This window comes from Oryctolagus cuniculus, chromosome 10, assembly GCF_964237555.1.
Source record: "Oryctolagus cuniculus chromosome 10, mOryCun1.1, whole genome shotgun sequence".
NCBI classification, from domain to species: Eukaryota; Metazoa; Chordata; class Mammalia; order Lagomorpha; family Leporidae; genus Oryctolagus; species Oryctolagus cuniculus.
In genome coordinates, this window is record NC_091441.1 from 85,965,051 (window position 1) to 85,993,048 (window position 27,998).

The 27,998-nt window shown below is 42.4% G+C and overlaps 1 protein-coding gene across 1 annotated transcript in view; it reads left to right on the plus strand.

The window, feature by feature from the left end:
• The window catches only part of LOC100359044 (cadherin-related family member 3), a 101,077-nt gene that overhangs the window by 65,211 nt on the left and 7,868 nt on the right, over positions 1-27,998 (plus strand). Inside the window, exons 10-14 of the mRNA XM_070049824.1 lie at positions 7,552-7,650; positions 17,734-17,966; positions 22,854-23,025; positions 25,112-25,353; positions 26,365-26,564. Of these exons, the coding sequence (XP_069905925.1) occupies positions 7,552-7,650; positions 17,734-17,966; positions 22,854-23,025; positions 25,112-25,353; positions 26,365-26,564 (946 nt within the window). The remainder of the gene's footprint in view (positions 1-7,551; positions 7,651-17,733; positions 17,967-22,853; positions 23,026-25,111; positions 25,354-26,364; positions 26,565-27,998) is intronic.

Sequence of the window (27,998 nt, forward strand, 5' to 3'; positions counted from 1 at the left end):
GTATTCCTCAACTGGGGGTAGAAATGTTCTGTAGATATCAGTTATGTCCTTTTGGTCCATATTGTCAATTAGCTCTGTTGTTTCTTTGTTAATTTTCTGTCTAGTTGATCTTTCTGTTGATGAAATGGATTGTTGAAGTCCTCCATTACTATTGTGTTAAACTCTGTGTCTCCCTTTAGATCTTTAACATTTGTTGTAAATAGCCAGAAACCCTGGCAGTGAGTTCATATACATTTAATATAGTCACATCTTTCTGTTGAATTGATCCCTTAATCATTATATAGTGCCTTTCTTTGTTTCCTTGAACAGTTTTTGTGTTAAAGTATGTTTTGTCTGATATTGGGATGACTACATCTGCATGATTTTGTTTCCCATTAGCATGGGATGTCTTTTTCCATCCTTTCACTTTCAGTCTGAGTATATCTTTGTTGGGGAAGTGTGTTTCTTGTGGGAAGCAAATAGATGGGTCTTGTTTCTTAATCAATTCAGCCAGTCTGTATCTTTTAATTGGAGAATTTGGGCCATTCATATTCAAGGTGATTATTAATAACTAATAATTTGGTCCCACCATTTTCCCATAAATATTCCCATTTTTTAACTTTGGATTTACTTTGTAGTTTTACTAGGAGATTCTCTGCCTTCACATTCTTTCATAATGATGAGTATCATTCTCTGTTTCTGTGTGTAGCACATCCTTAAGAATCACTTATTAGACTGGACAAGCAGTGACAAATTATTTCAATTTCTATTTGTTTTGGAAGGTCTTTGTTTTACCTTCACTTATAAATGAGAGTTTTGCTGGGTACAGAATTCTAATCTGACAGTTTCCTTCTTTTAGCACTTGGACTATGTCTCTAGATTCTTTCCTAGCCTATAGAGTTTCTGGTAAGAAATCAGCTGTGTGTCTAATTGGAGATCCTCTGAAGCTAATCTGACATTTCTGTTATGCACACTTTAGAAGCTTTTCCTTATGTTTTACTGTTGAAAGTTTGACTATATTATGTCATGTTGAAGTTCTTTTTTGATTGTATCTGTTAGGAGTTCCATGTGCTTCCTGTACTTGGATGTCTCTTTCTTTTTCCAAATTAGGGAAGTTTTTTGCTATTGTTTTGCTGAATATGCCTTCTTGTCCATTCTCTTTCTACTCCTTCAGGAACTCCTAAGAAATATATGTTTGGTCATTTGATAATAATCCATAAATCTCAAACACTATTTTCAGTTTTTCTTTTTTTTTTTTTTTAAAAAAGATTTATTTATTTATTTGAAAGTCAGAGTTACACACAGAGAGAGACACAGAGAGAGAGAGAGGTCTTCTGTCCGCTGTTTCACTCCCCAGAGCCTCCTCCAGGTCTCCCACATGGATGCAGGAGCTCAAGGACTTGGTCCACCCTCCATTGCTTTCCCAGGCCACAGCAGAGAGCTGGATCAGAAGTGGAGTGCCTGGGACTCAGACTGGTGCCCACATGGGATGCCAGAACTGCAGGTGGAAGCTTTACCCACTAAGCCACAGCACTGACCCCAATTTTCAGGTTTTTTTTTTTTGACAGGCAGAGTGGATAGTGAGAGAGAGAGAGACAGAGAGAAAGGTCTTCCTTTTGCCGTTGGTTCACCCTCCAATGGCTGCCATGGCTGGTGTGCTGCGGCCGGCGTACCACGCTGATCCGAAGGCAGGAGCCAGGTGCTTCTGGTCTCCCATGGGGTGCAGAGCCCAAGCACTTGGGCCATCCTCCACTGCACTCCCGGGCCAGAGCAGAGAGCTGGCCTGGAAGAGGGGCAACCGGGACAGAATCTGGCGCCCCTACCGGGGACTAGAACCTGGTGTGCCGGTGCCGCGAGGTGGAGGATTAGCCTAGTGAGCCGTGGCGCCGGCCTTTTCAGTTTTTCTGATTTCTTCTTCTTTCTCCTCCTCCTCTTCCTCCTTCTTCTTTTTCTTTTTTCTGACTGAAAAATTTCCAAGGATTTGTCTTGTAGCTCAGATATTCTTCTGTCTGCCTTACCAGGACTGTTGAGGCTTTCCTCTGTATTTTCTATTTGACATATTGAGTTCTTCATTTATAATATTTCAGCTTTCTTTTGCTTCCTTATCTCAGTCTTTCAGCAAAAGTTGTCATCCATATTGTGTAAGGAGTTCTTTACCTCATGACTTTGTTTCTCTGTGTTTCTGAGTAATATTATGATCATTATTTTGAATTCATTTTCAGGCATTTCATCAATCTCTTCATCTTCATATTCTAATATTGAAGTGTTGTGTTCCATTTGGGGAGTCATGTTGTCTTTCTTGTGCTTATTGTATTTCTGTGTTTATTTTTAGGCACTTGTGGAATCAGTTGTTAGTTTTTTCCTCTGATGGGTTTTATCTTTGAACTGTGCTTCTGTGGTTTAGTGGGGTGTCTGCTCCTGCAGTGCATACCCAGAGGCATGCGCCTGATGGGGCCAGGGAGCTCTGGTCAGTTCTCAGTTGTGGGGTGACACCCGAGTTGGGCATGGTAGATCTCCTCTGTTATCAGCACTGGGGAGGATATGGTTATGTCTGTTGTTATAATCACAACCTCACTTCCTGTCTTCTGGGGTGATCATTTCCTAGGTTTAGTTCACAGTGGGTACAACCCCCTACCAACAGAGGTGCATGAACTGAACAAAGGATCTACACAGTCCACGGTGTGAGCATGGAACCCTCTGTGGTGACCCACCCCAGGCAGGCAGGGAGCTTTGAGCCTCTGAAGCCAGATATGCTGGTTGCCCAGAGACCCAGTTATACCCCGTGCCCTATTGTGCAGCTACAGGGTTCCCACAGTCATATTGCACAAGATTCCCACAGTCACATGGTGCAGGGGGTCCACTGTCAGGCCTGCGAGCCTGCCTCATCCATGGAGAGAAGAGAGGTGTTCCTGGAGCCAGCTGCCTGTGGGTGCTGCACTTTGGAAATTTGAGCCTTGGTTAAGGGGATGGGAGCAGTTCACAATACTAAGTGGGTGCCCAGTCCCCTGCCAACTCTGCTGGCCATATTCAAAGTCGGTGGGGAATGCAGGTTTTTCCCTCTGGCAAAATCCCCTGATTGCATGTGCAGGATAGCTGCTGCAGCCTCTACTGGCATTAAGGTGACACTTTTCCTCTGCTGGTCACCAGGGGCCTTTGTCAGGGGACGGTGAGAAAGAAGTGTGCTTTTCCTTCAGTAGACTAGGTAGGTGCCTTGCCCTCTGCTAGGGCTCCAGCTCGGACTCAAAGTCAGGGTGACCCACCAAGTTCTCCCTCAGGCAGCATCACCAGCGCTCTGGCTGTTGCTACAGTCTGCTCTCTCCTTGCTCTCAGCTGCTGGCATCCCTTCGAGTCTCCAGAGGCTGGAGTTGTGGGTGGTGTCCCTGCTCGCTGCTGCAGGTTTGTACTTTGCCTGCTGCTCCACAGTGTCTCTTCTGTTTTTTTTTTTTTTTTTTTTTTTTTTTTGACAGGCAGAGTGGACAGTGAGAGAAAGAGACAGAGAGAAAGGTCTTCCTTTGCCATTGGTTCACCCTCCAATGGCCGCCGCGGCCAGCGCACTGCGGCCGGCGCACCGTGCTGATCCGATGGCAGGAGCCAGGTACTTCTCCTGGTCTCCCATGGGGTGCAGGGCCCAAGCACTTGGGCCATCCTCTACTGCACTCCCTGGCCACAGCAGAGGGCTGGCTTGGAAGAGGGGCAACCGGGACAGAATCCAGCGCCCCGACCGGGACTAGAACCCGGTGTGCCGGTGCCGCAAGGCGGAGGATGAGCCTAGTGAGCCCTGGCGCCGGCCTCTTCTTTCTATAGCTTTGCCACTGCTAACTTCTCTACAGCTCTCCACTGGGATGGCAATTCCTCCACTTTTCTTTTGCTGTCTTCCCCACTTCCCAGCTTCTGAGGTGAGCTTACTTTAGATTTTAAAATGTAAAGCTGTATCATATTTGAGACAGTTTTGCTACATTAGTCAAATGATAGAAGTAGGTAGCTTGTGAAGTAGGTAGAACTATATTGGAAGTTTCCTTTGGATGTAGGAAGACTTTTCTCACCTCTAAGGAGCACCTTCAACGATATAGCACTTTTAAATACAGCCCTGGCTGGAGATTCTGGGAGCTAGAAATGACAAGGAATGTGTAGACTCAACTCTTATGCTTGATTCTTGAGTGACTTTATGTCTAGTAAATTGAACTAATACCTGTTACCTCTTATTTGGAAACAAATAGATATTGGATAATATATATTCCAAACATGTAAGTAGTTGGATGCGTGTAAACTTATTTTATTTGAGTTATTTCACTTAATATAGCTGAAACTATTGTTAGGACACATTGTGAGTCACTTGCCAAGTTTTTGCAGTTCATGCCATTCTTGAAATTGTGGAGTATAGTTACTCCTATTTGCCATTTTGTCTTCTTATAATTATTCCATCATTTGGTAGAATAGGTCTTTGGCACAGTAAAATCAATTCCACTTAAGGTGCTTGGGCATGAATTCCTTGGCATTTTTGGATGTAGCAGCCATAGTTTTGCTAATTGCAAAATACTCTTTGGTACATATTTCTTTTTCTTTTTTGACAGGCAGTGAGAGAGAGAGACAGAGAGAAAGGTCTTCCTTTGCCATTGGTTCACCCTCCAATGGCCACCGCGGCCAGCGCGCTGCGGCCAGTGCACCGCGCAGATCCAATGGCAGGAGCCAGGTACTTATCCTGGTTTCCTATGGGGTGCAGGACCCAAGCACTTGGGCCATCCTGCACTGCACTCCCGGGCCACAGCAGAGAGCTGGCCTGGAAGAGGGGCAACTGGGACAGAATCTGGCGCCCCGACCGGGACTAGAACCCGGTGTGCTGGCGCCGCAGGCGGAGGATTAGCCTAGTGAGCCGTGGCGCCGGCCTGGTACATATTTCAATTGTGTGCTGTGGATACAGAGTGGAGTATTTAGTGGCAGGTGAACTAAGCCAACCATCTGCCTTCTGCTTTTATCTGCTTGTTGAACACAGATTAAATGCCCCAAGGAGTTTTTTACATGTCCAACTACCTATTACCATATTAAGAGTGAATTTGTTAACTATAGAGATATTTGTGAAAATAGTAGTCTGAAATTTTGTGCATACTTCTATCATTAATATCAAGGGTCTATTGTCTCTGAAAAGCAGAATAGTATCCAAGAAGTTGTGGGCATTTGGGTGGCAAGTGCAGGGTTAGCAGTAGGGAGGAAGGGAGCATCTAGAACAGGGGTGGGATTTGGGTTCCTGTGAGAACTCTGAATCATTGAGGTGGTTGTGTGGAATTTTGGTTTAGGAAGAATTCTGAAGTTGCATGTGGGAGCAGTGGGAAAGAGAACTTTGTCTTTCATGGACATAGAAGGGTATTATGATGGCATGTTTGCAACCAAACATAAATTGGTACTAAACAACAATCAGTCTTTCTAGAACTCTTAAAATCTCTCTTCACTCACTGATACAAGAGGTTTAATTGCACTAAATCTACAAAGTGATGTGTAGACTTAGGTGCCCTAACTATACGAAGAGGTGATGTGCAAGGGATGACAGGGACTCAAGCATGGCAAAATGCCCAGAAGTATTCTTAATGTGTTTTCTCTGTTGCTTACTTTTGGGGTTTTATGCAAAAGCCTACTACATCGCCTAATTGACCTTTTAGAATGGGTGAATTTTCTTGTAGATACTCATCCTGAGGGTTCTGCCTTTCTCACCATATTTGAGCCTTTCCCCAGTATGCAAGGGGAAGAAGTCTCTCACAGTAGTAAATCCATATCCTGTCTGGGAAACTCCATCACACTCAGAGCTGCTCATAAAGGATGCTCGAACACCCCACATGTAGTGCTGTCTATTTTTATAGGCCTGCTAATTAGCACAATCTTGAGTCTTTATGAATGCAATAAAATATCACAGTATGGCAGAGTTGTAAATGGTACCTGTTCTTTCAGCACATAAAAGGGATTTATTGAGGGGAAAAGATAGGCGTTAGCATAAATCACCTGCCTTTGTTGAATAGTGCTTCTTAACCTTTCTTGGGGGTCAGGGATACCATTGAGATGCTCAGGAAAGTTGTAGACACTATCCCTTAAAAATGTACATATCATATCCAAAGTATAAAGAATGCCACAGATTCCCTGAAGTACAAGTTCTATGAATCCAATATTAAATCCCGTGTGATATAGGAAACATAGATTTTCAGAAGTGACAATACACACACATTCTGCTGAATGTGAATTCTGCAAGATAAACTGCTAAAGAAGAATTCTCTGGTCAAATAAATTTGGGGAGCAAAGTATACCTGGAAATTTAAAATACACAATGGCACATTAGGAACCCTAAGAAATTTTCTTGTGAAGAAATTTTTTATCTCTGTTTAACTTAGGATTCCATATTGGACCCATTATTAGCATCTCAAAGGCAATAATTCGGAAGATGTTAGCAGTCACATGTTTGTTCAGTACCCACTCAGTGATTTACTAGTTTTGTGACCTTTGATCAGGAACTTAACTCTGACCCTTAGTCTTCTCATCTGTGAAATGAGAGCAATAGTAGCAATGAGAAGCTAGTGCCTTGTACAGTTAGTGCTAATTATTATATTTTATTTAAAAAACTCCAGTTATTCACTTTTATGTTGGAACATCAGATTCCTTCTTTTTGCCAACTTTCTCATGTGCTAATTTAACCTGTTGGTCTGAAATGCAGAGTTTCATACAATGCAGAGTTGCATACAAATATCTGGATTTAACAACTTAAGTTTTTATCTTTCAGAATCCTTTCTTGGGGTAAGTGTTGGGGATAGAAGTTCAGATGCTACTTGGTTTGTCCCATATTGCAGTGACTATATTTGAGCCACACCTCTACTGTTGACTCCATCCTGCTAATAGGTGCCCCGGGAGGCAGTAGGTGATAGATCAAGTACTTGGGTCTCTGCCACCCATGCAGGAGACTTGGAATGAATTCCTGCCTCCAGATTTTGGCCTGGCCCAGTCCTACTGTTGCAGGTATTTGGAGAGTGAACCAGTGGATAGGAGAACTCTCTGTCTTTCTGCATTTCAAACAAATAAGATTAAAAGAAAAAACAACTTCTTGGACATGATCTCATTTTGTTCTCAGATATTTACTGTAATGAAGGAGATTAAAATTAATATTATTCCTTTATTTATAAAGAAAAGAGAGGTGAAGCTTGTGCAAGGCCACAGAGTGTACGTGAAAGTCAAACATGGAACATGGGTTTTCTCAGTCTCTTTTCATTGTTCTTTCTAAGATACATGTTAGAAGCACAAGATAGAATGTCATGTGCTGGGTTGAGAGTGACGCTCCAGCAAACTCTCTAATGATGAAGATTACACCCATGAAAAATATAGTAATCAAATTTGTATAAAATATGTTATTAGACATTTATATACAAGGGGTATAAATGTATACATATCTTAAATAGATATTTCCATTGCATAAAGTCAAGTGTGGCATGCACTAAAGACATAATCATGACTAAGTTGCTTTGGCTAGCACTAGAATTTGATGGAATTCTTGCAGGACACAGAATCAATGGCAAAGAATTTATTCACTGCTCAATTTTACAGTCACTGTGACAGTCATCGTGGTGATTGCTCCAGCCAATGATTTCAGCCCTGTATTTAAAGCTGCACACTATTCCTTCTCAGTTCCAGAGACATCAGGAGGTAAGACATGCCTTGCTCCCATGCTGTTAAAACATGTACAAGGAAACGCCTAGCAGATCTCAAGTGAGTGGCCAGTGGAAAAAGACCAGGAAAATCTGCAAAACACAAGCAGTTGAGGGAGTGTTGTGGGATTCAGACCTTCAGAGACTGAGTTAATTTTCATTGGGAATGCCCTCAGTGTACTATCCTGATGGCTCCCCAGGGTCTCCTTTGAAATTTGATGTCAGACCTCACATTTTCTTTTCTTTCTTTCTTTCTTTCTTTCTTTCTTTCTTTCTTTCTTTCTTTCTTTCTTTTTTTTACAGACAGAGTTAGACAGTGAGAGAGAGAGAGAGAGAGAGAGACAGAGAGAAAGGTCTTCCTTTTTCTATTGGTTCACCCCCCAAGTGACTGCTATGGCCCACTTGGGCTATCTTCCACTGCTTTCCCAGGCCATAGCAGAGAGCTGGATCAGAAGAGGAGCAGCCGGGACTAGAACCGGTGCCCATATTGGATGCCGGCGTTTCAGGCCAGGGTGTTAACCCACTGTGCCACAGTAGCGGCCCCTTAGATTTAATTTTATCCTGTTTCTTTTCTTCTTTGCCTCAAAAACACATCCAAGTGTAAAGAAGCAGGGGGAAGAGTGTGGTCATTGTCCATGGAATTTAGATCCCATGAACAACTGGCAGTGAAATATTACGTCCCGAGTCAAGGTTTTGGTTAACATTCTATCTCAGACATATATTCCTGATATATTTATCAGTAGTATAGACCATGGAGCACTAAGTTTGTAAGAGAAAGCAGAGGTGAGACTTGTCTTCTGACATCCAAAAGGAGAGCATGTGAACCCCTCATCAGTTCTATGGATAATGGTGCAGCAGACTTGACTTATATTTCAAGGGGTGGAGGGAAACTGTTATATGTTGTAGTCAAATCACACTGGTGTTTAAGAGCTAATTTTGGGGAATTTTATGCCTTGATTATTATTAACAGACATTATTAATAAAAAAGTCATACAAGCTTATTTATATATAAATATATATTTTTTGTTTTAATATTATAATTATTATATTATATTATAATAAATATAAATTATATTAAAACAAAATAAATACTAAAAATATATCACTTCTTAATTATGTTAGATTTTCCTGTTATCTGTGCCCTTGAATTATCTATATCTGTTGTAACTGCAGGGTGAAATGCTATATTTATAAAGTTGTGCTACAGTCTGCTCTTGCAACTTAATGATGTGTCAATAGCTTGAAATAGGTAATAGTGGGGGTATTGAGCTTGATTCATTATTTTCTTAAATTATCTAGACTTAAGAAAATGACAGAGAAAATGTTAATAATGCTGATGAAAAGCTGTGTGTGTTTGAGACTACTACCGTGAATAGCACAAAAAAATGTAGAAATACATAGCCCTTCAGCAATCAAAATCTATTGTCCAATTCAACAAAGAAGCCATTCCAATCATTGACAAATGATTGAAGTTCTGACACGGTTTTGCTTTCACTTACTCTTTCACATAAAGGAAAATATCAACTAGAATTCTGTTGGAATTGCTCTCATTCATCAGTGCCAATCCAACTGTTGTGGTGGATGGGATAGTTTGGCAAAAATCAGCGAGAGCATTTGAGAATCACTCACTACATAGAGTTTACAATAAAGAGTAATGTGTATTTGGTTATTTTATGTAAAGTATGTATTACACATTTTGACACTAATAGAATTTGTAACAAACTTATATACTTAGGTGGATATATAACCATATATATCATAATACAGACACATAACAGACACAGGCACACTGTCTTGATTTCGGAGAGCTGGTTGCTAAATATTTGCCAGCACACCACTGAGTGGAACCCACACTACTTTAACCCAGCTTATTTCCTTGAGAGACAACTACACTATCACACACTTCTTCCTTGGGCAGCCTAGCGAATCAGAAGCCCACTTATTTGGATTTTGGTTCTTTATTTGCCTCACCAGGCAGCTTTGGATAAATTTTTTTAACATCTCTATAAAATAAATACGAACCTGATTATTTCCTAATTCTGGGATATCATACAACTGGATCCTACAATATATGAACATAAATGGCAGAAAAGTTGAATGTAATAAATTTATTATATACAGGATACTGGATCCTCAAACCCCCATGAGCTTTTATCAGTTTGTAAGTACTTAATATTGATTTTTTAAAAAAGGTTTATTTATTTATTTGAAAGTCAGAATTACACAGAGAGAGGAGAGGCAGAGAGAGAGAAAGAGAGAAAGAGGTCTTCCATCTGATGGTTCACTCCCCAGATGACCGCAATGGCCAGAGCTGTGCCGATCCAAAGCCAGGAACTTCTTCTGGATCTCCCATGTGGGTGCAGGGACCCAAGGACTTGGGCCATCTTCCACTGCTTTCCCAGGCCATAGCAGAGAGCTGGATCAGAAGAGGAGCAGCCGGGTCTCGAACCAGTGCCCATATGGGATACTGGTGCTTCAGGCCAGAGCATTAACCCGCTGTGCCACAGTGCCAGCCCCTTAATATTGATTTTTGATTACAGTAGTACATCATTTTTTTTTTTTGACAGGCAGAGTGGACAGTGAGAGTGAGAGAGAGAAAGGCCTTCCTTTATCGTTGGTTCACCCTCCAATGGCCGCTGCGGCCGGTGCACTGCGCTGATCTGAAGCTGGGAGCCAGGCACTTTTCCTGGTCTCTCATTGGGTGCAGGGCCCAAGCACTTGGGCCATCCTCCACTGCACTCCCTGGCCACAGCAGAGAGCTGGCCTGGAAGAGGGGCAACCGGGACAGAATCCGGCACCCCAACCAGGACTAGAACCCGGTGTGCTGGCACTGCAAGGCGGAGGATTAGCCTATTGAGCCATGGCACCGGCCAAGTACATCATTTTTAAAAATATTTATTTTATTTATTTGAAAGACAGAGCTACAGAGAGAGACAGAGACAGAGAGAGAGGTCCTCCATTTGCTGGTTCACTCCCCAGATGGCTGCAACAGCCGGAGTTGCGCTGATCTGAAGCCAGGAGACAGGAGTCTCTTCCGGGTCTCCCACATGGCTGCAGGGGCCCAAGGACCTGGGCCATCCTCCACTGCTATCCCAGGCCATAGCAGAGAGCTAGATCAGAAGAGGAGCAGCCGGGACTAAACCCGGCGCCCATATCTGATGCCAGCACCTCAGGCCAGGGCGTTAACCCACTGTGCCACAGCGCTGGCCCCAGTACATCATTTTTAAGAAAAGATTTATTTATTTATTTGAAAGTCACTTATAGACACACACATCTGCTGGTTCCCTACACAAATGGCTGTAACAGCCAGGGCCAGGCCAGGCCAAATCCAGGAGCCAGGAGCTTCATCCAGGCTTCTCATGTAGGTGCTTGGACCTGAATAGTTAGGCCATCTTCTACTGCTTTCCCAGGCCCTTGGCAGGGACCTGGATTGGAACTGGAGCAGCTGTGACACCACCTGGTGTGTAATGGGACGCCAGCGTCAGCTTCACGTGCTTCGCCACAATGCTGGCCCCTTACTGTCATACGGGACTTAACCATGGCATTATATGATGTGAGAAATGCGCTATTAGGTGATTGAGTCATGGGAATTTCTTAGGGTGCACTTATGTAAACTAGGATGGCAACAATGTCACTAGTTTTTTTTCTTTACTGCAATGAAATACCTGACACAGGCTACTTAAGAAGGAAATTAGTTTATTCTGATGTGTGGTTCTGGAGACTCACGTTCAAGGTCACCTGCCCCCCATTGTTTTTGGCATCTGACAAGGCAGTAGATAGGAATGGAGGAGCTTGGGCAGAGGGACGATCCCCAGGAGGCAGAGAGAATGTCTGGGCCGATCTCGGATTTTCATAAAGAACCATCTCAGTGGAAGTACATTCTGTATGCAAAACCCCAGCGGTCTAAAGACCCCCCACAAGGCCCACCTCCTAGACACCATCATTAGATTGAGTTTCCACTCTCCGTACCACTAACTTATGACTTTGCTGTTTAAGGTTTGTGCATGTTCAAGAGCCAGATCAAGTTTAAATCACAGCGGAGATACAATTTCTTGCTCCCCCTCCTCCCCACTGTGTCCAAAGTCTGTTGCTGATTGAAGATTGTTATGTGGTATGTGACTGTAATCTTTTGTTGATGGAGCCTCATTACAGAAACTTCTTTTTTTTTTTTTTTTTGACAGTCAGAGTTAGACAGTGAGAGAGAGAGAGAGAGAGAGAAAGAGAGAGGGAGAGAAAGGTCTTCCTTCCGTTGGTTCACCCCTGAAATGCCTGCTATGGCCGGTGCTCTGCACCGATCCCAAGCCAGGAGCCAGGTGCTTCCTCTTGGTCTCCCATGTGGGTGCAGGGGGCAAGGACCTGGGCCATCCTCCACTGCACTCCTTGGCCATAGCAGAGAGGTGGACTGGAAGAGGAGCAACCGGGACAGAACCCGGCGCCCCAACCGGGACTAGAACCCCGGGGTGCTGGCAACTCAGGTGTAGGATTAGCCAAATGAGCCGCAGCACCGGCCAGGAACTTCTTGCTTCCCCTTATTCTCCTGGTTCTAGGTGGTGGTAATTAGTGTAATCTTCTATAAGTCAGAAGTTAAATCATTCATAATTATCTCATCTTTCCCTAGCTTCTAAACTGTAAGTTTGGAGCGTAAGGTCTGAGCATTTGCTATGAGGGTCCCTGGGGGAAAAATCCACTGCCTTCATCAGGTTATTCAAGGGATTTCACAACCCCTAAAATTAACAACAATTGGCCGGTGCCTCGGCTCACTAGGCTAATCCTCCGCCTTGCGGCGCCGGCACACCAGGTTCTAGTCCCGGTCGGGGCGCTGGATTCTGCCCCGGTTGCCCCTCTTCCAGGCCAGCTCTCTGCTGTGGCCAGGGAAGGCAGTGGAGGATGGCCCAAGTGCTTGGGCCCTGCACCCCATGGGAGACCAGGAGAAGCACCTGGCTCCTGCCATCAGATCAGTGTGGTGCGCCAGCCGCAGCGTGCCGGCCGCGATGGCCATTGGAGGTTGAACCAATGGCAAAAGGAAGACCTTTCTCTCTGTCTCTCTCTCTCACTGTCCACTCTGCCTGTCAAAAAAAAAATTAACAACAATCAATCAAATTTCAAAGTAGAGACTGCTGTTTAAAAAAATGTAGTTTTGTTTTTAACGGTAGTTTAGGTTCACAGCAAAATTGAAAGGAAGTGCAGAGATTTCCAGTATACTCTGTCTCCACACATGCATGGTTTCCCATGTTATTGCTATCCCCCAACAGAGAGGTACACGTGTTTCAGTGGCTCAGCCTGCTTTCATGCATCATTTTCACCCAAAGGTCACAGATGACATTAGAGTTCACCCTTGGTGTAGCCCATTCTATGAGTTTGGGCAACCATATGGTGATGTGTATACACCAATACAGTGTTACACAGGGTTGTCTCACTGCCCGAAAATCCTCTACTCACCATTGCCTCTTCTCTAACCCCTGGAGCTACAGTTCTCTTTATGGTCTCTATAATTCTGCCTTTCAAGACTGGGCAATCACGTGTTTGATGTCTATTTCTTTTCCAACTTAGAGGAGTTGTCCTAAAATGCATTTTTATGTTTTGAAGGTAAAACCATCTAAATGTATTGGACATACTGATTTTTTAAGCATACTTTAATATTTTCGTGGTGACAAGGATGTAGCCTTGTCAATCACAGCTCTGTTGCTTAGGAAGAAAGAGTCAGCCTCTTCACTATGAGCACATGGAGGTAGGAGAGGAATGTGTTTACTAGAGTCGCACAGCCAGTGAGATGATAGCTAAATGCAGGGCTCCAGGTCCCTGGTGCGCTTCTGATGAGTAGTCCAGTCTGCTTCTCTTGGTCCGCAGCAGAAATCTGAAAACTAGTTCTGAGAATTTGTCCAAAGAAATAATGGTACCATTCCTATTTCCATAGTGACCTGCTGTCTTAGAAGACTTCTAGGTCTTCAGAGGGAGCACTGCGATATAGCAGAAAGGTCACAGATGTCAGAGTCAAGCAGAACTGGATTCAAATCTGTCTTGGCAACCCCAAGTCAAGTCAAAAATCTCTATGTATTTAAAAAAAATTTTTTTAAAGATTTATTTTTATTTATTTGAAAGAGTTACAGAGAGATATAGAAACTGAGAGAGAGATGTCTTCCATCCGCTGGTTCACTCCCCAGATGGCCGCAACGGCTGGAGCTGCACCGATCTGAAGCCAGGAGCCAGGAGCCTCCTTCGAGTCTCCCACATGGGTACAGGGGCCCAAGGACTTGGGCCATCCTCCACTGCTATCCCAGGCCATAGCAGAGAGTTGGATCAGAAGAGGAGCAGCTGGGACTAGAACTGGCACCCATATGGGATGCTGGTGCTGCAGGCCGGGGCTTTAACCCGCTGTGCCACAGTGCCGGCTCTATGTACTTTTGAATTATCTTCTGTAAAATGGAGATGACTGTAATTATCTCCTAGAGATGAAGATTCACTGATAACTGTATATATGACGGTACTTTAAAAAGTTCATGGAAAGGAGCTGGCACGGTGGTGTAACTGGTAAAAGCTCTGCCTGTGACACAAGCATCCCATATGGGCGCCAGTTTGAGTCCTGGCTGCTCCACTTCTGATCCAGCTCCCTGCTAATATGCCTGGGAAAGCAGTGGAAGGTGGCCCAAGTTCTTGGGCCCCTGCTGCACACATGGGAGACCCAGATGAAGCTCCTGGCTCTTGGCTTTGGTCTGGCCCAGCCCTGGCTGTTGCGGCCATTTGGGGAATGAAACAGAGGATGGAAGATCTCTCTCTCTCTCTGTCTTTGCTGCTCTGTAAACTCTGATTTTCAAATAAGTAAAATAAATCTTTAAAAAGAAAGTTTATGGAAAATGCATATTATGGAAGAGTATGAATGGGTATCAAAATTTTTGATACCAAAATAAACATCTTTTAATTCCATTTCCATGAATTTTGGAAGTATACTCTTATGTTAAGTGTATGACACATACTAAAATAGACATGATTCAATTTCCAGTAATAATAATAACCACTAATATTTATTGAGTGCCTACAGTGTACAAATGTCTTTGGACATTCTTGACAAGAGTAAATAAATGGGATTAAGTTAGGACAGGTTGCTTCTTTTTGAGGAGATGTCCATTAGAGAGACAAAATCTTCACAACTTAGGGGCAGTTTGATTTTAAAGAGGAAACTGGAAAGCTAAAACTATTTGGACAGCAACCTCCCCTCAGAATACTAAACATTTAGCCTACAGAACTTGAGAACATTTGAAAAATCTGTTAGGGGCTGGGGTTGAGGTCTAATGGGTTAAGCTGCTGCCTAGGACACCCACATCCCATGCTGGAGTGTTGGTTCTCTTCTCAGCTATGCCACTTCCAATCCAGCTCCCTGCTAATGTGCCTGGGAGGCAGCAGATGAAAGCTCATGTGCTGGGCCCCTGCACCCATGTGCAAGTGTAGAATTCCTGGAAGGAGTTTCTGGCTCTTCCCTTCCACCTGAGCTGGCCCTGGCTATTGTAGCTATTTAGGAAGTAAACCAGCACACTGAAGATCCCTCTCTCCTTCTTCTCATTCTGTCACTCTGCCTTTCAAATAAGCAAGTAAGTAAGTCTTTAAAAAAAAAAAACCCATTAATGTGGTAGTCTTTTTTTTTTCCAGGCTGTGTTGATCAGTGTAGAGGAAGTGAATTTGTCTTGTGGACTACTTGGTTGTTCTTTCCCTAAAAATTCTGTGAATCAGGGGCTGGCATTGTGGTATAGTAGGTAAAGCCACTGCCTATAAGTCTGGCATCCCTTATGGGCACCAGTTGGAGTCCTGGATGCTCCATTTCTGATCCAGCTTCTGGCTAATAGCCTGGAAAGAGCAGCATAAGATGACCCAAGTACTTGACGTAGGAGACCCAGATGAAGCTCTTGGCTACTGGCTTTGATCTGGCCCAATGCTGGCCATTGTGGCCATCTGGGGAGTGAAACAACAGATAGAAGGTCTCTCTTCTTTTCTCCCTCTTTCTGTAATTCTGACTTTCAAACAAGTAAATAAATCAAATTCCGTGAATCTGTAATCTCTAAACAATTTTTTTTTTCTAATGGTATGTGATAAATTGACAAAAAGGTTTAAGAGGGGCATAAGCATAGGCAAAAAAAAAAACCATTTATCCAAGATTATTCACCAGAAAACACATAGAAATTAAATTCTACTGGATTTCAAGTCACAGGGGGAAATATATTTCATTTCCAATAGTTTTTGATGAGTGAGTTTGGCAGAATTACATATTTTCAAAATTACTCTATATTAAACTCCAGCTAAAAATACTCAAGGTAGCTTTTAATTTTTATTGAAAGGTTAATTTTGTATCTACAGAAGAATGAACATCCCATTAACCAGGTGTTAAATGTGAAAATGACGTCAACTTTGCCCAGGAGTACATGGTGGAGATGGAAGTTTCCCCTGTAAACTCTGTCATGTGGTCTTGTATCACTTGTGACCTTTCTGTTAACAACAATGCTGTTAAACAAGCAATAGGTTCGGCTCTATATATTCTGGATTTGTCAAAATCAAGTATTTCTTTTTCACAAACGTGGTTTTTCTGCTCTCAATATTATGCATGGTTTTCAGACAAGATCTGGCGCACTCAGGGTGGGATGGCTGTAAACTATGCATTGTCTGCTTCATAGCACATCATCAGAGACTGATACACCTCGTAAAGAGTGGATGCAAGCAGAGAAAGACACCTGGGGAGGTTGAAGGTGGCAGGGACAGCCTGTGAAATGTTTTCTTCATTACAATTTTTCATTAGCCACCAAAATGTCCTATACAAATGTTATAAGATGATGTCTCACTAAATGGAAGTGGTATAGTATATAATTCAGGCAGAAAGTGACTGGAAGGTAAACCTATTATAGCAGTTATCTAATAGCATAAGTATGCTATGTAAGCCCTCCCCCCGCCATCCAATTAGAGTAACAGAGAAGCAACCATTTAATTAGCCTATGTGAGTCTGAGAACTGGCTTGGCTTTCTCAGAATTGTGAGAGTTGGCTGACTTTCAGCTCATCTCTCCTGACTTTGGCTAGGGTGACTGGGGATGATTTGACTCCTTCTCTGTGCTCCCACAGGCTGGCCTGGGCATGTTCTTAGGGCAAAGGAAGAAGGGAAAGAGTCAGGGAAGTCAAATTGTGCAGTTTCAGGCCTTGCTTGTACCAGGTCTGCCAATATCCCATTGGCAAAACCAGCCATGGGGCTGAGCCCTAGGTCACAGGGGAAGGGAGCTATAAATTTATGCAAAAAAGAGCATGAACATGGAAGGGTAAGAATTTGGGCCTATTCATGCAGTCAGTTTATCACATCCATCTTTCTTCTGAAAGATTATTTGGAGATCTGATAGATTGGAATGATAGCAAAGTAATTTTAAAAATGCAGGCTTTAGAATCAGATTTGAATGCTGGCTATTAATTCTAGCCCTGTGATCTTGGACAACCTGTCTAATACCACTGGACCTGGTTTCCTTATCTGTGAAGTGAGGGCATTAATAGCACATATATCATAGACTGTCAAGTTGATTAAAGAGATAATATGTGTAAGTAATAGCTGATTGTTATTTAGTGTTTAATACACACTGTGCACTATCCTAAATATATCAGTAAGTTACCTCATTCAATTTTATGTATGGTAGATGCTGTTCTTATTCCTCATGTACAAAGAATAAGAGCTTGGGAGCAGTTACAGAATTTTCCAATGAATTACACTAGTGCATGGCAGAGCTGAGATTTGGAGCCTAGGCTGTCTGGTCTCAGAATCTGTGTTGTGAATTTTTATCTGGAGTGAATCTTATCATGATGCTATGACTTAGTATTAGTATACATTTATTTTAAAGTCAAGTCATTTGACACATGCCATAAAATTTAAAATGGTGGAGAACTGTCTCTAAATCCACCTTTCATTGGTGGTGTTGGGGTGTTCAGACACATGTCACGGTCCAAAAGAACTCAGGCAGAGCCTTTGAGAAACTAGGGTACTATAAGGAAAGCAAAAACATGTTAAGCTTTTCAGAGGGATGTGTCTGCGTGACAAGAATGAACCTTATAAAATGTCCTTGGCAGCTTTCCACAAAGTTGGAAGAGTGATTGCCACTGATGAAGACCACCCATCAAACTGTCTGACCTACAAAATAACCAGTGGAGACAGCCAGGCTGTACAGAGATTCTGGATTCAACCTCTGTCTGGAGTGATTGAACTCACCATGCAGCTGGACTATGAGTCTGTGAAGCAATATAATCTCACCGTGGAAGCTGTGGACTGTGACAGATCTCATCCTCGCACAGGAACAACCGTGGTAAATAGAGAGATGCAGGTTTTTATATAACAGACACGATCCATTAAGTTCAAATTCACTGCAATTGGAGTGGTTACACAGTAACAACATTGGAGAATAGAGAATCTTGCAACTTTGTCCTACTTGCTTTCTGTAATGTGTGCATATGATGTTAAGCTTTGGAAGGTTGAAGCTTGATTGAGAGGAGGGAACTGAGGCCTCATTTTCTTGATTAATAGACTTCTAATAATAAACAAATGTGCACTTAGCACTTACTACGTATCAGTCCCTATTCTAGGCAAACATAATTTTTCTGTTTAAGAATGGAGTCACTAGAAGTTTATTATTATTAGTCCACCTGTTTTTCTCCATTTTCTCACTTGTAATGGATGAATGATAACTGCAAGTGGCTGCAAGTGGTGGCATCCTGTACTAGTGGGGGAACTCATCAATGTCTATAGAAAAAACTGCCACAGGTTCACTTATCAAGATAAGTCTGGCTGGTATGATTCCCGAGACAAGAAAGTCACATAATCCTGTCCTCATGACCATTTATATAGGGATAGATACAGATATAGACAGATGCAGATATATAGTTAATTATCACTTAACACCTTTGAGGTAGGCAATATTATAGTCATTTCTACTTGCAAATGCGGAGTTGGAGACAAGGAGCTTAGGAAACTCTCCTGAGGTTATACACGGGGTTCATACAACTAAATTCAAATCCAGGCCTCTCATATTTATAATGAAGGGAGTTAACCACACTGCATTCTTTTGCTATCAAAGTAGGGCAAGTGTGGGCCTCTGAACTATTTGCGTGGTGTCAAAGGGCTCTTGAGAAAGGCCTCGAGAGGGAGCACGGCTGAACTGCTGATGTGGTTTGTGTTATTAACGACTACAAGGTCTGTGTCATTGGAGAAGAGACAGCAGTCAGTGGGGAGAGTTATTAGATCCTCATCTGCTGTGATGACTCACTGTGCACTTCCTCCTGCTGTACAGAGCTCCTGGCTTGATGCTTGCATGGTTATTAGTTTTCCTGAGTGTGTCATTGTGACAAAAACGTTAGATCCATTTACGTCCACAGTTAGGATGACTTTGTTAGGGACTGTGTTACAGTCATGAGGACAGGTTGATATAGCTTCATTTTCTCAAGATAACTACAAGGGTGGCTGTTGTAGCACAGTGGGTTTAGCTACCATCCCGTACCCGAGTGCTGGATCAAGTCCTGGCCGTTTTGCTTCAAATCCAGCTTTCTGCTTGGAGGAAGTGGCTGATCCCTCAAGTACTTGGGACCCTGTCACCCATGTGGGAGATTTGGATGCGGTTCTGGGCTCCTGGCTTTGGCCTGCCACAGCCCTGGCTGGTGTAAACACTTGGGGAGTGAACCAGTGGGTTGAAGGTTTCTCTCTTTCTCTCTGTTGCTTTACCTTTCAAGCAAATGAAAAAACCAAATTTTTAAAACTTGTAATTACAACACGAGTGACATTTATATCTGTGCAGCTATGGCAGTTTTTCCTGTAGACATTTATAAACTCCTAAAACAGTGCACAATGCCACCACTTGTAATTGTCATGCACTTATTACAAATGAGAGAAGAGGACAACAGATTAATTATAACGATAATATAAAACTTCCAATGACCCTGTGCTTATAAAAAGAATTTATGTCTTGCCTAAAGGTAAGGCAGAACTTTGTTCATTCTTCAATGAATATTTATTGGGTGTTTATATACAATATATAAGTCACCATAGTCACATATGCCTTCAGGGAGCTTGAAGTTGTTAACAATTGAAAAGTTAAATTGCATAAATTGGTGCAAAATTGATGATACAGACACAATCAACTCTCAAGTTCAGAAAAGGAAGATTTTAAACTCCAAAGTTCGGGAATCTGTCATTGTCATCCTCATCATTGTTGTCATCATCATCATCATCACCCATTTTTTTTTTTTATTAACAACCTATTAAGGGCCAAGTACTATCTCCTATAGTCTTCAATCTAATTCCACCAGGTAGTTGCTGGCACCCCTTTGTACAGATGAAAGAATTTCACTTCCAAAGCTTAGAAGTTAAGTGGCTTTTCCAAGGTTGCTCAACCAAATGAGGTAGAAGGATTGAATACTGCCATGGATCCTAAATAACCTCTCCAATCTGGAAGATAATTGTGTCATTTCTACTTTCAAAATAAATCTTGACTCATTCCGCTTCTCACTCATCTACTGCTAAAACCCTGGTTGTGCCATCAGCATGCCTTACTGGTCTGGTGTGGCAGGTTCCTAGCCAGCACCCCCACTGCTGCTTGTTCCCTTACAGCCTACTCTTTGGTAGCCAGAGTGACCCATTAAAAAGACAGATCATCCTCTTCCTCAAAGCTCCCCCTTGGTGTCACACAACACACACCTGAACTCCAATGTCATTGCCCTGGCTATCTCTTTGTCTTCAGCTCCTAAATCACTCCATCTTACTTCAGTACAGCCACAAACTTCATTCAGTTTCTCCAACACACCAAGAATGCTTGTACTCAGAATCTTTGTCCAAGACTCTAATGCTCATTCTCTATGATTTTTTTTTTTGACAGGCAGAGTGGACAGTGAGAGAGAGAGAAAGAGAGAAAGGTCTTCCTTTGCCGTTGGTTCACCCTCCAATGGCTGCGGCGGCCAGCGCGCTGCGGCCGGCGCACCGCGCTGATCCGATGGCAGGAGCCAGGAGCCAGGTGTTTTCCTGGTCTCCCATGGGGTGCAGGGCCCAAGCACCTGGGCCATCCTCCACTGCACTCCCTGGCCACAGCAGAGAGCTGGCCTGGAAGAGGGGCAACCGGGACAGAATCCGGCGCCCCGACTGGGACTAGAACCCGGTGTGCCGGCGCTGCTAGGCGGAGGATTAGCCTAGTGAGCCGCGGCACCGGCCCATTCTCTATGATTTTAATCATATTTCTGTGCAAATGGAACCTGGTCATAGGGCTTTTTGCAGTGTATTTCATAGTGGAAGTTTGAATCAATCCACGTATTCATCTTTAGGGGAATGAATAAGTAAACTCCAGTGCTGGATGCATCCTGTGAAATACTAAGAATCAAGAAGAAATAGCAGATTAGTTCTATAAATAGCAACATGGAAGAAGCATCGAGGGCTGTCTACGAGAAAAGTAGGAAACAGGAAATATCTGCAGCAAATATCATTTATGCCATTCGGCACTACACAGCCAGACTGCACGTAGTCTGGAAGGTACCTGCTAGCCTGGGGACATGCCTTGCATGTGGGAGAGCCGGAAGAGATGGGACAGTGGACAGTGGGTCCCAGTCTGTCTCTGAACACTCCTTCAAGTTGTTTCTAGCACCTGTCCTTTATTTTCTAAAGCTACAATGCATCAGCTGCATGACAGTGCCTTATTTATTTATTTGTTGATATGTTTATCACTCTACCTCCCCAAATGAGATAAAGATTATAATTGGTGGTGGACTTTATTTGGTTCACTACTGTTGCTTCTTTGTCCAGATCAGTGCTTGGTACATGTAAATGTTCAATAAATATTTCTCGAATGGATTAATTTATCTTCCCAGCAGTCCAAGAAGGTAGAGATTGAGGTCTCCTTTTTGCAGATGAGAAAAGCAAGGTTAAATTACTTGCATCTAATAAAGTAGTTAATGCGTGGCAGGCCCAGGCTTTTAATAGATTTATTTTTTTAAAAAAAGATTTATTTATTTATTTGAGAGGCAGAGTTACAGAGAGAGAGAGGGAGAGAAGAGGGAAGAGAGAGGGAAGAGAAGTCTTCCATCTGCTGGTTCTCTCCCCAAGTGGCTGCAACAGCTGGAGCTGGGCTGATCTGAAGCCAAGAGCCTAGAGCTTCTTCCAAATCTCCCACATGGTGCAGGGGCCCAAGCACTTGGGCCATCTTCCATTGCTTTCCCAGGCCATCAACAGGGAGCTGGATCAGAAGTGGAGCAGCCGGGACTCAAACTGGTGCCCATATGGGATGCCAGCACTGCAGGCAGAGGCTGCCACAGCACTGGCCCCCTAACAGATTTCTGATTTCAGGCTCAGCACTGTTTCCATGGTAGCACAGAAATATCTTAAAGAAATCTATTTACTTATCGTAGAAAATTGTCCCACATATTAAATGGTATGCATAACTATATTCAGTGTACAGATAATGTTTAAGGAATATTCCCGAAGAATTTAGCTGTGTTGCTAAAATGTTACAGAAAACATTCTAAAATGATAGTACTTACAAATTTAGGCACACCGGGGACTGTTCTGGAAATGTTGAGAAAGTTATTAGTCATCCAAGAGGTGGGAAGATAACCTTTCTAGGCTGACTGGCATTTGATTACTGACATTTTCAAATATTTGGTATTTTAATCTTTTCCCATGTAAATCTTTATTTATTTTTTTGGTTTGTGGTATTTTAATTAACAAAGGTAAAAGCCCCTAACTAAGGGCAAAGTATACTTGGAACTAATCATATTGTAACCTGAAAACGTATTGCTTTTGAGAAAATAGTACAGAGCACTTTACTAGACATGAAAGAAACTCAAGATATGTGTGCCATCAAACATAGATATTTAAAAGGTTCAAGGGGTTACAATATTTAGAGACACCTTCCTTCAGCTTTCCTTTTCTTATGATTTACATAATTTGTAAGCTTTCCATAGGCTCTTCTAATGAGCCCAAAGCTCTTCCTAATGGCTGCACTGAATGTCACCACTGACCCAGGAATAATAAGCCAGTGACTTGTGGATTGACAGCCAGAACCCAAATCTGCAGGGACATTTCTGCAAACACAGAATTGTAGACTTTTTACTTAATAACTCCAAATGATCTGTCTCTACCCCGATGCTTATTTCTGATTCTGTGTATAAATAGTCTCATGCTGTGGATGTGATGTCTCTTCTTCTCTCATTGTTGACAGGTCACTGTTGACATTGAAGATGAGAATGATGAAGCACCTGCCTGCACACCCTATCTGTTCAAGGCAGTTATTTTTGACAATGTTATTGCTGGCACTAACATCAATGGCTTCAAACTACATTGCCACGACAGAGATTCACAAGATTTCGAAATGCGCTTTGAGATAGTTTCTGGTGAATGATCTTATTATTTACATTAATCATGAGCTTGTGTCAAATGACATTAATTATACAGTGTTAGGCATGATGTATAACCCTAGGAATGATTGTTCATCAAGATTAAACTATTTCATATCTATAGCTTAAATATTTCTGAAGGTACCCTTTTTTTTAAAAAATCATTCATTTATATTTATATTTATTTATTCATTAGAGAGAGAGAGAGAAAGAAAGAGAGGAAGAAGAGAAGAGGAGAGAAACCACTTTTCATTTGCTGATTTACTCCCCAAATGTTTGCATTGGCTGATACCAGAAGCCAAGAACACAGTCCAGGTCCCCCCACATGGGTGGCAGGAACCCCGTTATTTGAGCCATTACTGCTACCTCTAGGGACATGTGTTGGCAGGGAGCTAGAGTCAGAGCTGAGAATCGAACCCAGGCCTCCAGTGTTGGACATGGGCATGTTAACTGATGGGCTAAATACCCACTCCAAGGCACCCTTTTCTTTTCTATGTATTCAGTGTAATTCCTTTTCTAATGGAGGTATCAGTGACTTCACAAATATTTTGGCAGCAAAGAGAGTTTGGATCTGTGGTGTTTAAATTATAAGGAACCAGAGTTAGCACTGTGATGTGGTGGTATAAGCTGCCACCTGCAGTGCTGGCATCCCATATAGGTGCTAGTTCGAGTCTCAGCTGCTCCACTTCCAGTCCAGCTCCATGCTGATAGGAAAGCAGTAGAAGAAGGCCTAAGTCCTGGGACCCCTGCATCCATGTGGGAGACCTGGAAGAAATCCTGGCTCCTGGCTTCAGCCTGGCCCAGCCCCAGTTGTTGTGACCATTTAGGGAGTGAACCAGCAGATGGAAGACCTTTCTCTCCCTGCCTCTCCCTCTCTCCCACTGTCACTCAGCCTTTCAAATAAATAAAATTAATCTTTAAAAAACATTATAAGGAGCCAAGGTTGCTGCTGTCCATGGTTTTGGCTAAAAGAGCAGCCACTTTTCCAACTGATGATATTAATATACATTCACTAGAATAGACGTTTTCAATTGTATTGGTGTATTTAGACACAGCCATATAAAATCATACCCTTATTTTGTCCTCTATGTAACATATAAATGTCCCCTAGACATATAAAAGACTAGAATTCTGTGTTTGCAAAAATGTCCCTGCAGATTTGGGTTCTGGCTGTCAATCCACAAGTCACTGGCTTATTATTCCTGGGTCAGTGGTGACATTCAGTGCAGCCATTAGGAAGAGCTTTGGGCTCATTAGAAGAGCCTATGGAAAGCTTACAAATTATGTAAATCATAAGAAAAGGAAAGCTGAAGGAACATTTATATCATTTATATCAGGCACTGTGCTAGGATATATGTACACAGAAGTAGTTAGGACAGACTTTGTAGCTGTACTCCTGGAACTTATTATTCTTTAGTAGTAACACTAACAATTATGAAATTATGAACTGTGATAAGTTCTATAAAGGCATATGGGTATCATAAGATAGCATAACAAGGAAACCTATTTCAAATAGGGACTGCTGTCATGTATGGGAAAGAATGGGCACATGGAAATCAATGAACATATTTACAATAAATTATAAAGACTATCTTAATTTCTGCTTCCCTTGCTAGATGATAAAGGCTAGGAACATAGGCATCTTGTTGATAAAAATGTCTCAAGAGGGCTATGGAGAGGACTTGAACTTAGTAGAAGCTCAATAGATATTTGTGATCTCTCACGGGCTCATTTGTTATTGATATAGACTAAGCTGAACGTATGAATCAAATTGGAAGACAGAGGAAGGGGAAATAATTAGGCAGAACAATTGCTATTATGCTATTATGTGTGAAGTTTGCTGATCACTTACAGCGACTGGATTCATGATCTTAACCTTTAAAACATTTTTTGCTAGCCAGCTGAATTTGTTGCTTAGTTTACCTCAGTATTCTAAGCCATGTATAGATATGTGAGTTCAGAATATAAAAGAAATATTACCTTTTTACATGTATTGTGTTTTAATAGCATTTTAAGGCAGCTTGAGAAAACACACTTGATATATCTTAAATTAGCTCTAATTTTTCAAATAACCTCTTAAAAGGAAATGAGAACCATCATTTTGGATTTGACCCAACTCGAGGTTCCAATATGCCAAAATTAATTGTGAAGAATCCTTTTGACTTTGAATCTGGAGCTGACCGGCAGCGGCAGTATCATCTTGTGGTGCATATAATCGATGACAACCTGAAATATGGCAGATCATCCCAGCCCAGGACCGGCACCGCTGTTATGGACATTTATGTCAGAAGAGCCAATACACCACCTCCTCCAACAAGTTTTGAAGTAAAGAGTTACATAATTTCATTTGGGTCTGTGTGTGGAAAAATTCTCCTGTAAATTCAGCTTTTACCTAGAAATGCTGAAAGGTTGCTCAGGGCAGCACCCTCGCCTTTCTGCCTTTCCACCTGGGCACTACCCCATCCAAACACTGGGCTACATTTCACATTGTGCAGCAGGGAGTATAACATATATGGATGAGAGAATTTTTGGTAACTGCAAGTGCTACATAGAGGCCCCCTAAGCAGCTAATGAATGACAGGTATGAATGACCTGAAGGCTATCCCTACTGGAAGAGTCCAATACTCAGTGAATTCTACCTTGCAGCAGTGCATTCTATCTTGTAGTAGTCACATTACTCATAGGAATGGGCACCTACTATGCACCAGGCTCTGTACTTCTGGGCTTAAATCCATCATTTCATCTCATCTCAACCAAAGCATTTACACTTTAGAACATGCTTTAGTATTTTATTGTTAAAAAGTAGATATGTAAAACCTCTGCACAATTCCAAATTGGTTTGAGTCACCTGAAGGTAAAAGCTATTCCACAGATATCATAGTTAGTGCGTTATTGTTTTCTATTCCTTGAAGAGGAATCACTTAAAAAGATGTGGACAGTAAAATCTTTCCACTAGAATATTTGGTTTTCAAGAACACATGGCTCTTTCAAGCTGCTTGAAGGGGATTATTGTGTGTAGAGTAGATTATAAGCAGTTACAAGCCTGAAGGGCTCAGATACAGTCTAGTTCAACCCCTTGATTTTATAGATGGGAAAACTAAAGGCAAAGGTGAAATGGTTGGTTCAAGATCATGGAGTGGTCGTTGCAAACAAATCAAGTGTTTATATCTTTAATTTGGAGTCTCTTGTATGTTAGGGTGTTCCTCAGTGTAGCCTGTAGTATTTAAAAAATGCATATGTCTGAGATGATACCCATGTAGGTGCATGGCTGTGTAATGTCGACAGGTGCTCTTGGTAAACATGAACTAATGCTCCATTGACTTTGAATTGTACCAGCATGGGAAAGGTCTAACCATCGTGTATACGTCCATCAACACATACAAATCCAGTGACTGGTACATCCCTTTCATCTTCACTCTCATGGCTATTTTTTTTGCTGGACTGGTTTCCTGGGGATGTTTCCTGCTTTGGAGATATGGTAATGTATTGGAATGCTGTCAGAACATGGCCAAGGGAGTCTCCACACCTAAACCCAAGTATGTACTTTTCTAAGCTTCTGATATAAAGAGATAAAATTGGGGACTGGAATTGTGGTGTAGTGGGTAAAGCAGTTGCTTGTGACACCGGCACTGATGTGGGTGCTGGTTTATGTCCTGGCTGCTGCACTCCCTGTCCAGCTCCCTGCTAATGTGCCTGGGAAAGCAAGGCAGGATGGCCCAAGGGTTTGGGTCCCTGTCATCCACATGGGAAGTTCTTGGCTCCTAGTTTGACCTGTCCCAGCCCTGGCTATTGCAGTCATCTGGGGAGTAAACCAGTGGGTAGAAGATCATTTTCTCTGTCTCTGTTTTTCCTTCTCTCTCTGTAATGCTGACTTTCAGAATAGTAAATAAAATCTTCTAAAAAAAGTTAAAATCAGATTCTTCTACCTAGGTTTGCTTTGAGATGTAAAATTCAATGGTACATTTTGTGGATGATCCCAAACTTACTGTATTTCAGGAAGAGTTGGGGAGTTTTCTTTTTAATTTTCAACTTTTATTTAATAAATATAAATTTCCAAGGTACAACTTTTGAATTATAGCAGCTTTTCCCCCCATAACCTCCCTCCCACCCACAACCATCCCATCTCCCACTCCCTCTCCCATCCCATTCTTCATCATGATTCATTTTCAATTATCTTTATATACAGAAGATCAACTTAGTATATACTAAGTAAAGATTTCAACAGAATGCACCCACAAAGACACACAAAGTATAGAGTACTGTTTGAGTAGTAGTTTTACCATTAATTCTCATAGTACAACACATTAAGGACAGAGGTCCTACATGGGGAGCAGGTGCACAGTGACTCCTGTTGGGGAGTTTTCTTACAAGAACAGCTGGGCAGGGGCATCCTTGTGGTGCAGCGGGTTAGGTTGTCACCTGTGACATGGGCATCCTGTACTGGAGTGCTTGTCCCAGTTCTGACTGTTCTTCTCAAACATCTCCCTACTTTCTTTTCTTTTCTTTCTCTTCTCTTCTCTTTTCTTTCTCTCCCTCCCTTCCTCCCTCCCTCCCTCCCTTCCTTCCTTCCTCCCCCCCCTCCCTTTTTCTTTCTTCCTTTCTTTCTTTCTTTCTTTCTTTCTTTCTTTCTTTCTTTCTTTCTTTCTTTCTTTCTTTCTTTCTTTCTTTCTTTCTTTCTTTCTTTCTTTCTTTCTTTCTTTCTTTCTTATTTCAAGATCCATTTATGTATTTGAAAGGTAGAGTTACAGAGAGAAGGAGAGAGCTCTTTTTATTTTTTATTTTTTTTTTATTTTATTTTTTTGACAGGCAGAGTGGACAGTGAGAGAGAGAGACAGAGAGAAAGGTCTTCCTTTGCCGTTGGTTCACCCTCCAATGGCCGCCGCGGCCGGCGCGCTGCGGCCGGCGCACCGCGCTGATCCGATGGCAGGAGCCAGGAGCCAGGTGCTTTTCCTGGTCTCCCATGGGGTGCA